This window comes from Trichoderma evansii (assembly GCF_050947405.1).
Source record: "Trichoderma evansii strain SZMC 28006 chromosome Unknown GGI43scaffold_13, whole genome shotgun sequence".
Lineage (NCBI taxonomy): Eukaryota > Fungi > Ascomycota > Sordariomycetes > Hypocreales > Hypocreaceae > Trichoderma > Trichoderma evansii.
Window position 1 is genome coordinate 183,619 of NW_028145193.1, and position 12,954 is coordinate 196,572.

General features: G+C 45.6%; 3 protein-coding genes across 3 annotated transcripts; all 3 read left to right on the plus strand.

The window, feature by feature from the left end:
* The first annotated feature begins 258 nt into the window (after window positions 1–258).
* GGI43DRAFT_407776 (type I polyketide synthase) lies at window positions 259–7,389 on the plus strand. Its single transcript, XM_083206278.1, has 8 exons — window positions 259–670; window positions 725–1,025; window positions 1,078–2,065; window positions 2,131–2,212; window positions 2,273–2,418; window positions 2,473–4,697; window positions 4,749–5,507; window positions 5,556–7,389. Exons 1-8 carry the CDS (start codon window positions 330–332, stop codon window positions 7,263–7,265), a joined length of 6,552 nt encoding a protein of 2,183 aa, XP_083059427.1. The 5' UTR covers window positions 259–329; the 3' UTR covers window positions 7,266–7,389.
* Window positions 7,390–7,624: 235 nt separating this feature from the next.
* GGI43DRAFT_407777 (alpha-keto acid decarboxylase family protein) lies at window positions 7,625–10,528 on the plus strand. The gene is made up of 2 exons (XM_083206279.1): window positions 7,625–10,423; window positions 10,471–10,528. The coding sequence occupies exon 1, from the start codon at window positions 8,237–8,239 to the stop codon at window positions 9,959–9,961; it is 1,725 nt and encodes a 574-aa protein (XP_083059428.1). The 5' UTR covers window positions 7,625–8,236; the 3' UTR covers window positions 9,962–10,423; window positions 10,471–10,528.
* A 158-nt stretch (window positions 10,529–10,686) lies between these two features.
* GGI43DRAFT_407781 (MFS general substrate transporter) lies at window positions 10,687–12,923 on the plus strand. Its single transcript, XM_083206280.1, has 5 exons — window positions 10,687–11,094; window positions 11,187–11,204; window positions 11,275–11,781; window positions 11,832–12,065; window positions 12,127–12,923. The coding sequence occupies exons 1-5, from the start codon at window positions 10,808–10,810 to the stop codon at window positions 12,674–12,676; spliced, it is 1,596 nt and encodes a 531-aa protein (XP_083059429.1). The 5' UTR covers window positions 10,687–10,807; the 3' UTR covers window positions 12,677–12,923.
* The last annotated feature ends 31 nt before the right edge of the window (window positions 12,924–12,954 follow it).

Below are 12,954 nucleotides of genomic sequence, written 5' to 3' on the forward strand. Positions count from 1 at the left end.
TATCGAGCGATTTCATATCCACTTACCCTATGTCTCACCCGAAAGAGGTTAATTTTAGATAGCGCATTATGTTTAAATGTGTGTTAAAGCCGTTCGCGACGGGAAAGTTTCGGAGGATCTGCACTTCTGATCTCCTGATTCTGAAACCGTATGTGGCTGATCTTGATTATTGCTAAATGAGGTCACCTTAGAGAAGTTCTTATCAATACTATAGTGATATGCTCCCCTTTTATAGTACTTAAGCTAAACGTGAGAAGAGTAAATAGAGGCTGATTGTTCTATACGTTTGTCGTTTGTTTTTGGCTTTCTACTCATAATCTCATCTTCATATGCTGGACTTGACATCCATCATGGAGCGTTTGACAATTAGCCAGTCCAGCAATGAAGCTGACTCCTTTCGAGTTTTTGTTTTTGGGGACCAGAGTAGCTTCAGCCTATCGAATTTACAGCTGCTTCTTCTTAAAAAAAATAACCCTTACTTGACGTTGTTCACTGATCGAGTGAATTTCGCTCTAAGACAGGAGATTGCTCGGCTTACGATCGCAGAGCGCCAATGGTTCCCCGCCTTCTCCAGCATACAAAACCTTGTTGCTCGGGGATTAAAGAAGGACAAGAATGCAGCATTGGACAGCACTTTAACGACAATTTACCAGATTTGCTCTTTTATCAAGTAAGACATCCTTATTCTTATTACTGGCAAATCCAGGCTAATTATAATCGTTAGCTATTTCGGAGACTGCCAAGAAATCTACCCATCGGGCCCAAATAATTACGTCTCGGGATTATGTATTGGAACATTAGCTGCAGCTGCAATCAGTTCTTCGAAGTCGCTGGGTGAGTTGGTGCAAGCTGGTGTTGATGCTGTCCGCGTGTCATTAAAAGTAGGCCTCTTGGCTGCTCGAACGGCCGCTTTGTTCGGTCATCAAAAGTCCAGCGGTCTCTCCTACTGGTCATATGTGATTGCCGAGTCACAATTCCCGCTGGCACTTGCTGAAAAGGCCATTATATCTTACAGGGATAGCAGTGTAAGTGAAACTATTTCATCTTATTACAAGCCAATATTTACCAAATATGCAGAAGATTCCGGCCCTGTCGTCGCCCTACGTTAGCGCAAAAGGCCAAAACTCTTGGACAGTCAGTGGTCCACCGGAAATTGTACAGAAATTTTTAGAGTCCGCACAATTTTTAGAGACGCCAAAATCCACCCCGATCTCTGTGCATGCCCCATACCATGCGCCGCACATTTTTTCTACTATAGATGTTGAGCAAGTTCTTCATGATGTTGGATCAGTTAGCGATCTGTCAAGCAAAATTCCTTTCATTTCTAGCTCGTCGAGCGGTGACACTCTTAATGAGAGTTGCTTCCGAGACTTGCTGTACCACGCCATTGAAAGTATTCTCGTTTTACCATTGGACCTACGGGATGCTGCTGCGAACATACAGAAAACCCTTAAGAGAGCAAGCTCTACGGGTCAATGCGTCATGTTTCCAGTCTCAACCAATGTCTGTTCGAGTTTCAAATCGTCATTTTCACCAGAGTTGTCCAAGCGAGTCGCGATAGTCGATAAGATCATGGATAGTATAACCGCAGATTCCGGTTTAAAATCCCCAAGCGCAGTCAAACCAAGCGATGCTAAGATAGCAATCATTGGCATGTCGGGGAGGTTTCCAGAAGCAGCAGATATTGAAGAATTCTGGAATCTTCTTTACCAAGGGCTTGATGTTCATCGACGTGTCCCAGAAGACAGATACAAGGCAGAGCTTTACTATGATGCATCCGGCAAACGCAAAAATACAAGCAAGATTATGCATGGATGTTGGATTAATGAGCCGGGACTATTTGATGCAAAATTCTTCAACATCTCCCCGAAAGAGGCTGAACAATCTGATCCTGGCCAACGTTTAGCTCTAACAACAGCATATGAGGCTCTTGAAATGGCAGGCGTCGTTGCGGATAGGACACCATCAACCCAGCGAGATCGCGTTGGAGTATTCTATGGTATGACTAGCGACGACTACAGAGAGGTTAGCTGCGGCCAGAACGTCGACACATACTTTATTCCAGGTGAGGATCAAGTTCCAAATATACATTTCATCCATTTTGCTTGTTCAAATACTAATTTACAAAAGGTGGGAATCGAGCCTTTACCCCAGGCAAGGTGAACTATTTCTTCAAATATTGCGGCCCGTCAGTCAGCGTCGACACCGCATGGTAAGCTTCTACATGCTATTCGTTAAAGTTATTTTTAACTAACATTACATCTTCGATAAGTTCATCTAGTCTTGCAGCAATCCACCTAGCCTGTAATGCGATCTGGCGCAATGAATGTGATACAGCGGTCGCTGGCGGCACGAATGTCATGTCAAACCCTGATAGCTTTGTAGGGTTAGATCGTGGGCATTTTCTCGCAAGGACAGGTATGTATATTTACACTGCGATTATAAAGCTACGAGTTAACTAAATATTTATAGGCAACTGCAAGACTTTCGATGATGCAGCTGATGGCTATTGTCGCGCAGACGCGGTGGGCACCGTCGTTTTAAAGAGGCTCGATGATGCAATCGCAGACCATGACCCTATCCTTGGGGTCATTTTAGGCGCGCATACTAACCATTCTGCGGAATCTGTTTCGATTACCAGACCGCACTGCGGAGCTCAAGAGGAGATCTTCTCCAAACTGCTCACTGAGTCTGGCGTTCCTCCAAATCAAGTCAGCTACATTGAAATGCACGGCACCGGCACACAGGCTGGCGATGCTACTGAGATGGCGTCGGTCCTCAGCTGTTTTGCTCCGTCGACTACGCGACTGCCGCATGAAAGCCTCTATTTGGGGTCAACGAAAGCAAATGTCGGGCATTCTGAATCTGCATCTGGAGTTACAGCACTGATCAAAGTTTTATTAATGATGGAAAAGAATATCATCCCACCTCATTGTGGAATAAAGGGGAAAATTAATCATAAATTCCCAACAGATTTGGATGCACGCAATGTGCATATAGCTATGACTCCAACACGCTGGAATCGACTTGATGAATTCAACAACATTCGCCGTGCCTTTGTCAACAACTTTTCTGCTGCTGGTGGCAACACAGCACTGATTATGGAAGATTATCCGGAGCTCACGATGAACTCCTCACGACCAGATCCTCGGACGGCCCACCTTGTAACAATATCTGCCAAATCAATTCCATCTCTCAGAGGAAATTTGGAGAAATTGAGAAATTTTGTTCAGCAGCAAACAGACACGGATGATTTTTTGCCCAAGCTGTCATATACAACTACAGCTCGACGGATGCATCACCCATTCCGCGTTGCAATCCCAGCTGCAAATTGTGAGCAGCTGCTGAGCGCTTTGAATGATGAGATCAAACGAGACGCTCATAGGCGCTCCGAAGAAACTTCTGTCGCTTTTGTATTCAGCGGCCAGGGGTCGCAGTATAGCGCCATAGGTCGGCATTTACTGCACTACGCAACATTCCGCAAAGAAATCGAATCCTACGACATTTTAGCTCAACGACATGGATTCCCTTCAATCCTTCCACTTGTCGATGGATCTGTCGATATTGACGATCTTGAGCCGCTCGTTGTCCAGCTTGGTACAACTTGTGTGCAAATGGCTCTTGCAAACTTCTGGGTGTCATTAGGCATGCGGCCAGCTTATGTGCTCGGTCACAGCCTAGGACACTATGCCGCTCTGCAAGTCGCTGGTGTCCTTACAGCAAGCGACACCATCTACTTGGTTGGTATGAGGGCTCGTCTCCTTCAGGAAAAGTGCAGCAGAGGAAGTCACGAGATGTTGGCAATCCGAAGTAGCGTGGACCAGATCCAGGAATATTTGAATGCAAATATCCATGATGTTGCTTGCATTAATAGTCCACAAGATACCGTTGTCAGTGGCCGTGTAGAGGACATAGAGAATCTGTCTCAAAAGCTTACGGCTAATAACATTAAAGCAACAAGAGTTAATGTTCCATTTGCATTCCATTCGGCTCAGGTTGATCCTATTTTGGATCAGCTTGAATCCGTTGCGTCCAATGTCACCTTTCACTCTCCACGCATCCCGATTGGCTGCCCTCTGCTGGGGAAGACTTTCCTTGCTGGTGAAACGACGTCTTTTGGAGCCAAGCATATCAGAGACCACTGTAGAGAAGCTGTCAACTTTTGTGGAGTTTTACAATCTGCTAGAGATGACGGTGTCATCTCTGGGAAAACCGCTTGGATTGAGTTGGGCCCACATTCAGTGTGTTTAACGCTCTTGAAAGCCAATCTTGGGCAAGAAATCACTGCTGTCCCATCTTTGATGCGCAATAAAGACGAATGGCAAGTCCTGGCTTCAAGTCTTGAGACTTTGTATCGCAAAGGATTGTCCATTAACTGGGATCCGTATCACGAGGACTTTGAAGCCTGCAAAGAAGTATTAAGGCTACCTGCCTACAGCTGGGATAACAAGAAGTACTGGATCGATTATGTATATGATTGGCTACTCACACGAGGAGATCCTCCTTTACAACCAGTCGCCCCAGTGCCAGCACCAGCGCCTATTTCTACCTTCTCAACAGCCTCAGTGCATCGAGTTGTCAAGGAGATTATTGATAAAGAGAAGCTTAACCTCGTTGCAGAATGCGAATTCACAAACGAAAAACTGCATGAAGTGGTATTCGGCCACGTTGTTAATGGTAATCGCGTTTGCACATCGGTACGTTATAATTGTTTTGTTCAATGAGTCTACTTTCTAACTTCATTTTAGTCATTATACACAGATTTTGGCGTGACTTTGGGCACGTATATCCTTCAAAATCATCGCCCAGATCTTGATGGCTACTCAGTAGACATCCAAGATATGGTTATTCATAAACCTCTAGTCCACAAGGACGGTCCAGCAATGCTCCTGAGGATTAACATCGAGCACGACATTACTAATAGCAGAGTGGCCAAAATGTCTATCTATAGTGTAGACTCTAAAGGAAACAAGACTATCGACCATGCTCAATGCAAGCTTCATTTTGAACGGCCCAAAATCTGGCAAGAGAATTGGGACAGTACTGGATACTACGTCGAACGAAGCATCGAGTGGCTCAAACAGAAGGCTGACCAAGGTCACTATAGCCGTCTCTCTTCTGGCGTTATATACAAACTTTTCTCCAGTTTGGTCGACTACAGCAATGCCTACAAGGGTATCCAAGAAGCTATTGTTAACGCCGAAGATTATGAAGCAACCGGCTTAGTTCAGTTCCAAGTTGATGCGGGCGGCTTCCAGTGCAACCCCATGTGGGTGGATAGCTGTGGACAACTTGCCGGGTTCTTAATGAACGGACATGCGAAAACTCCAAAAGACCAGGTTTTTATTAACCATGGCTGGAAATCTTTTAGAGCCGTAAGGAAATTCTGCAAAGATAAGACCTATCGCACATATGTCAGGATGCGGCCAATGGAAGGCACGATTTATGGCGGAGATGTTTACATCTTTGATGATGAAGGCATCGTCGCAGTCTGCGGTGACATCAAAGTAAGTTAAGTCATGTAATCTTTTGAACTTTTATTAATGATATCATAGTTCCAAGGTATTTCCCGAAAGGTATTGAACACCGCGATGCCGCCACCGAAATCTGTGAGCGAGGGTCAGCCCCGTTCTCGTCCTACGCCTGTTAAAGAAGTTCCCACGACAAGTACAGCTACTGTATCACTAAATAAACTCTCTCACCATACTGAAATTGAACCTCTAAAACTCGATGCGGCCTTAAAATCGGCGTCTGCTGCGTCTGCTGCGTCTGCTGCGTCTGCTGCGCCTGCTGCGTCTGCTGCGTCTGCTGCAAGAGATCCTATGCACCCTATTCTCAAAATCCTGTCTGAGGAGATTGGCATTCCTTTGACCAGTGTCCAGGATGACTTCGTTTTTGCAGACAATGGAGTTGACTCGCTTCTTTCTCTCAAAATTTCTGGAAGATTCCGCGAAGAACTCAGTCTGGACCTTGAGTCGTCAGTGTTCGAAACCTGCGCAACGGTTACTGATCTTGTTGCCCACCTTGGCTACAGCACTTTTTCATCTGATGAGTCTACTGAGCACTCAAGTGTAATCGAAGGTGTCTCCCCCACTAATGAGCCTTTCGGAACCCTGAGTAGCAGCGCGACTACGCCTCCGTCTCAGAGTCTGCGAGAATCTGTATCTTCCACCTTGTGCAAAGACGTATGCGCTATTCTGGCCGACGAGATTGGTGTATCTGCGAGCGAGATCATGAATAACGCTAATCTTGGTGAGTTGGGCATGGATTCACTTATGTCGCTGACTGTGCTTGGCCGTCTTCGCGAGGAATTAGAAGTTGAACTTGATGATGACTTTTTCGTTTCTTATCCCGACTTTGACTCCTTCAAGTTCATGTTTCAGCCAACACTTCCACCAACACTTGCACCAACACTTGCTCCAACACTTCCACAAGAATCTAAATCAGACATGTCTGAGGAGTTGAAAAAATATCGCGCAACGTCAATTCTCCTACAAGGAAATCCCAAGACTGCGCTCTATACGCTGTTCCTGCTTCCAGACGGTTCTGGCGCTGCGGTTTCATACGGACCCATTGATGCTGTTGGAAAAGATGTTTGCGTATATGGGCTCAATTGCCCCTGGCTTAAAACCGCTGACAAGCTGGTTCAATTTGGTCTCAAGGGCCTGGCTACGCTCTACGTTGAAGAGATTCGACGCAGGGTGCCACAAGGACCTTACAGCCTAGGAGGGTGGTCTGCAGGAGGCATTTGTGCTTATGAAGCAGCAATTCAACTTACACGACAGGGAGAATCTGTCGAGCGTCTTATTTTCCTCGACTCTCCAAATCCAATTGGTCTAGAGAAGCTTCCCGCGCGGCTATTTGACTTCATCAACGGTTTGGGCCTCTTTGGAGATGGCAAAGCACCGGATTGGCTGTTGGCGCATTTCCTCGCGTTTATTGATGCGCTGGACGAATGGAAGCCAGTGCCCTGGTCTGAGGCTCTAGGTAACAAATCGCCACCACCACATGGATACATCCTGTGGGCTGAAGATGGTGTTTGCAAGGGCATTGATGAACGGCCAGAATACAGAGATGATGACCCGCGTGAGATGCGGTGGCTGCTTGAGAACCGAACCAACTTTGGCGGCAATAACTGGGACGTTTTGCTCGGCGAGAGAAATCTTTCGATTGAACGCATAAAGGATGCGAATCATTTTACAATGTTGCACAAGGGCAAAAACACGGAGCGCGTTGCTGCTTTTATCAAGAATGCATTTATATGAGCAAGAGCTTATTGACAGTAAACGGAATACGGTACAGGTAGCTTATGTTTTGTTATATGGGACTCGTCGTGTTATCCAGCTTAATTTCTAATAATAATTTTAATTTAACTGATATTCGGAGTTATTCTTATGGCTTTACATCCATACCCCAGTGAGTATGTCTCGTGAGATGTGTATAACTTGAAGAATACTCCAGGTTACTACTGGGCTTAACCTAAGAGTTCCCCTGGTTTTATCCGTCGCATGGTGGGGCTTGCGTTGCGGGCGTTGGTTAGCTAAGGGAGGCGATTCAATTTTATGGCCAATCGTGGAACTAATTTGGAGAGCGACGAATTCTTGTTACTAATCGATCTATCCTTGGAATGCCGACGCATAGCGGCTCCCAGTACTTAGTTCTATTCTATTGTCCCTCAATTAATAGGCTATTCCATTTGAGTACCTAGTAGAAGAGAGATATATTTCATCGGCTTAAGAAAGCGTGGCTCCGGTAAAGGAGCCGCAACAGCCGAACGAGCCATCAAAAAAATAAAACCAAGTATTCTGAAGAAATCTATTTCGGTATATGCTGGCTGTCAGTACTTCGTATATTCGTGTATATGAATCGTGCGGAACACAGCGGCATTATTAGTATTCGACATCCACGCGCGCCCTTGGGCCTACGCTTTCCCCGCGCTGTATTCCGCGATAGCCACAGTGGATCTTTACCGAGGCTAACCACAAATATAGGTCATGCTACAAGCTAAGTGGAGGCTCTCCTGGGACGCGGGCTGGTACATATAGACCCTCAATAGCGTATAATCGTATGGATGAGTTCGACGTCCAGCCACTGGGTAAGGTATATTAAGTGTGTACGGCCACTGATCAAAACCTGAAGAATTTAATAGCCGCATCGCTGTTGAACTTTGCAACTTGTTATTACTTTCTTCTATTTTACATACTTTACTATATCCTTTTGTATTTTTTCTTCAGTCATGGCTCCTGTAAAGCTTGCAGACTACCTCTTCACTCGGTTACGCCAACTCGGCGTCGAGTCTGTTCACGGCGTTCCTGGAGATTTCAATCTGACTATGCTGGATCATGTGGAACCCGCAGGTCTTAACTGGGTTGGCAACACTAACGAGCTCAATGCCGCGTATGCTGCAGATGGATATTCTAGAATAAAAGGGCTCGGTGCTATTGTGACAACCTTTGGCGTTGGAGAGCTATCAGCAATCAATGCCATTGCAGGCGCCTATGCTGAATTTGCACCTGTTGTACATATCGTGGGCATTCCTGCCCGACAGATCCAGGAGGAACGAACCTTGGTGCATCACACTTTGAAAGATGGCGAATTCAAGAGGTTTTCACAAATGCATGCACATGTCACCATCGCGCAGACTCGACTTTGGGATCCCCTGACTAGTGCTGAGCAAGTCGATAACATCTTGGCTCAATGTCTATTACACTGTCGACCAGTGTATCTGGAGCTTCCTGTTGATATGGTGGACGCCCTTGTTTCCGGCGACCGATTGCAAACCCCTATTTTGATCCCGGAGCCGCAGCCTACTCCCAACTTGGATGACGTCCTTCGCAAGATCATTAGCAAAATCGAAGCCGCTAAGCAGCCCGTCATTTACGTGGATGGTGAGAGCAGGCCTCTCCGCATCGTAGAAGCGGTGCAGCAGTTCGTATCAATGACGAAATGGCCAACCCTGACGTCTCCTTTTGGCAAAGGATTGATGGATGAAACAGAACCCAACTTCATTGGGGTCTACCAAGGAAAATTTGGAGCCAAAGCTGTGCACGATTTTGTGTTAGAGACTGATTTGGCACTCTGCTTTGGCCCCCACTATAGTGGCACCAATACCTACATGTGGAACAGTATTCCGCAGAGCAAAGAGACCATTGAATTCACTACCTCGGGAATCAAGATAGGTTCAGACTTTTACCGAGATGTATCTCCTAAGCTGGTCCTTTCTCGCCTCCTCGAAGAGCTCAACACGTCAAAGATCGCGTCTTACAGCTCAACACTTGACTTACCCAGATACCAACTTCTTGCACCATCATCAATTCCAGCCGACGACATTATCAAACAAGACAAAGTATGGAAAGTTCTGGGTAATCTCATTCAGCCTGGCGATATTGTCATGGGTGAGACAGGCACGCCTGGTTTCGGTGTTCGCGAAATACCAATGCAAAAGCACTGCCGTGTGTTCAGTCATGTCACTTGGTTATCTATCGGTTATATGCTTCCAGCTGCTCAAGGTGCTGCCCTTGCCCAAAAGGAGCTCATTGCTGCTTTAAAATGGCATAACATTAGCACAGCCAAAACTATTTTATTCATTGGAGACGGCAGCTTCCAAATGACCGTTCAGGAGATGTCAACTATGATTAAGCACAATCTCGACGTCGTCATTGTGTTGATTAATAATGATGGCTACTCTATCGAGAGATTTATTCATGGGAGAAAGCAAGGGTATAACGATGTTGCAAGGTGGCGCTACATTGAAGCTCCAAGCTTTTTTGGTGCACCCAAAGATACATATACCGCTTCTGCCAAAACATGGTCTGAGCTGAATACTATACTGGAGAACTATAAGGTGAATAATACCAAGGGATTGTCCATGTTTGAAGTGGTTATGGAAAGAGAGGATGCCCCTCCTGGACAACTGCAGAAAGTGCTAGACATGCAGATCGAACGGGAACTGAAGAATTGAGTCTATATATAATACTAAATAAAGAAAACATCAGATATACTTCAACGAGAAAGGCGCACATGATAGTCATTTTCCATTAAGGTGACTGAGTTTTCTTCATTGGAAGATCTCTTTAGCGTGGCTATATACATCTGCTCCTGGAATAGTAGATCTTTGGCAAAACTGGCCGCTTTTTAGTGACTCTGAAAATAAATAAATAAATAAATATTAGGGGATAGCTGGCTTTGGTAGTGATATACCCTATTATCCACTAAATCATAGTACGAAGCCCACTACGATGCACTGATCAGGATGTCAACACTGTGAATTTGTGAAGTTTCGTGCCCTTCCTCGATACGTTTGGCAGCAACCGTTGGAGTCTTTGCTAGCTATCGTAGTGTCACCCAAATCGCAATTGCCGGTAACAATTCAATTGCATGGATTATCCACACCACGCGGCCAGCATGTGGCCAACAATGAAACCTAATCTCAAACTTAGTGCTGGCTGCAGCTACCACTGTGTCACGTACATATCTTAGCGTTATCCGCGCGGCCATAGGTTCCTACCAAGGTATTGTTAGCTATTCAGATTTATCTCAGATAGGTATTAAAGTCACATCTAAACACCTATCTATTTATCAATATTATTTATAACGCTTGGAAGCATACGCGGTTGTTCCATCCGTGACGCCCTACCGATGACATATTTAATACATTTTGTGGAGAAGGTGTAGTTACGTAAATAGCCTAGATACCAGCCAACCACGAGTCAACAGAAGATTTGTGCAAATTATATCATTTTTGAGCCCAAGAATGAGCTTGAGTAGCAGGTTTTATCATAGACAAAAGCCGTAAATCGAGCCGAATATGTCACAAACGAACGAGATATGCCTTACGAGGTTAAGTGGCTCTGAATTGCCATCTCCTGCCGACACAATCTACACCGCGCCGGTGGAAGCAACCGCTGGAATTGAAGTCACACCAATATTGCCGGTAGAAGGGCCAGCCCATGTTTTGTCAAAGGAACGGACCATCACTATTATTGCGACACTCTCGGCAGTCAGCTTCTTAAGTAGCATAAGTACTGGCCTCTTAACCATTGGCCTTCCACGTATGGCAGTGGAAATTGGATTGCCGGATTATCTGATCGCATGGTAAGAATAATTCAGTCTCCGAATAGTTTAATTCCCGTTTTACGAAACAAGGTCTGGTGTTAATTATGGCCGCTGTACTAACACTTTGCCAGGCCGTCATCCGTATATACGTAAGTATCTCTGTCTTTCAATTCACAGCACGTAAATTACATGTATGGTGCTAAACGTGTTAAATTCCAGACTGGCGAGCGGTTCTTCCCTAATCATCGCCGGGTCTATCGCAGACGTTGTTGGTAACCGTGTTGTCAATACAACAGGCTGCTTCTTGGTCGGCTGCTTCATCATAGCATGCGGCGTTGGCAGAACAGGTATCGAGTTGATCATGTTCCGCGCATTCCAAGGCGTCGCTCTGTCACTTTGTCTCCCTACCTCTGTTGCCATTGTTGCCAGCATTACAACCAGCGGCCGCCAGCGAAATATCGGATTTTCTTGCTTAGGTTTTGTGCAGCCCATAGGTTTCTCTCTCGGCTTGGTCCTCGGCGGAGTGCTTCTGGATACAATAGGGTGGAGAGTGGGATGGTATATATGCGGTGCGCTAACAATAGTTCTATTCTTCATCACCTTGTGGGCTTTGCCGGTGGATAAAAAAGCTGAAGGCTCAGTCTTACTAAGGCTTCGGAGAGACGTTGACTGGATTGGCGCAATTTTATCTTCAGCCTCTCTGGCACTCATCTCATATGTTCTTGGGTAAGTCTCGCCACTTCAGAATGCTTTGGCCAGCCTAGTAACTTTCATAGGGTGATGTCGAGCGGTGTACACAGCATTACAATCCCGGCAAATATCGCAGCTCTCACAGTGGGCGTATTGCTTATCCCATCTTTTGTCCTCTGGCAGCGACGACAAGAAAAGCGAGAAAAGCCAACCTTGATTCCCAATTCCCTGTGGAAGAATAGAACATTCACAACCGTCTGCCTTTTGGTAATTTTTTCTTACGCTGTTGTAAATGCTATGGAATTTTTCTGCAGTCTTTTGTAAGCCTTCTCATTCAGCGATGGGACATGTGGCCATTGGGTCTCTACTAACTGTTCCCAGCTTTCAAAATGTCCAGCAGCTCTCTGCGCTCCAGGCGTCCTTGCGTATCCTGCCGAGTCTCATTGTAGGGGCATTGGTACAAGTTTCAACTGGTTTATTAATCCACAGAATTCCTGCATTTTATCTTCTTCTCGTATCTATGATACTGAGTGCTGGGGCACCGCTCCTGATGGCAACCATAAGTGTGCACCAGCCGTATTGGTTTAATGCTTTCTTCGCACAACTTGTGTCTCCAATCAGCGCAGATATCCTCTTCACCGTCGGTTTACTTGTTGTCTCTGATGTATTTCCAGCCCGCATGCAGGCATTGGCAGGAGCTGTTTTCAACACTGTTGCCCAATTCGGCACTTCAATTGGCCTGACTATCATGGCTGTCATTGCAGCAGCAACTACAAACGGCTCCAAATTACAGGACAAGAACTCTCCGGATGCGCTCATGTCAGGGTATCGTGCGAGCTTCTGGGCTGCTTTTACCTGGATGGGATTGGCGTGTTTCATTGGTGCTTGCGGGCTACGGAAGATTGGAATGGTTGGGCTAAAAAGAGACTAATGCCGCTACCTACAACACATGCTCGAGCTATCCAAGAATAGCGTTATTATGAACATGGTATTCTCAGAAAACTAATGAATGTATCAACGGGTAATTAGAAATAGAAACTGCAAATTAGATTAATAGCTGAAGAATTTTCAACCTTTTGAAACGAAGGCCTAAGTTTTATATGACACGCTATATATTACTATCTACCGAAACAGTTGTTTCTTGTTAGCTCTTAAAAATATATGTTCATAGTTCAAGCAAGAACGATCAGTACATACATACCTGTGCTT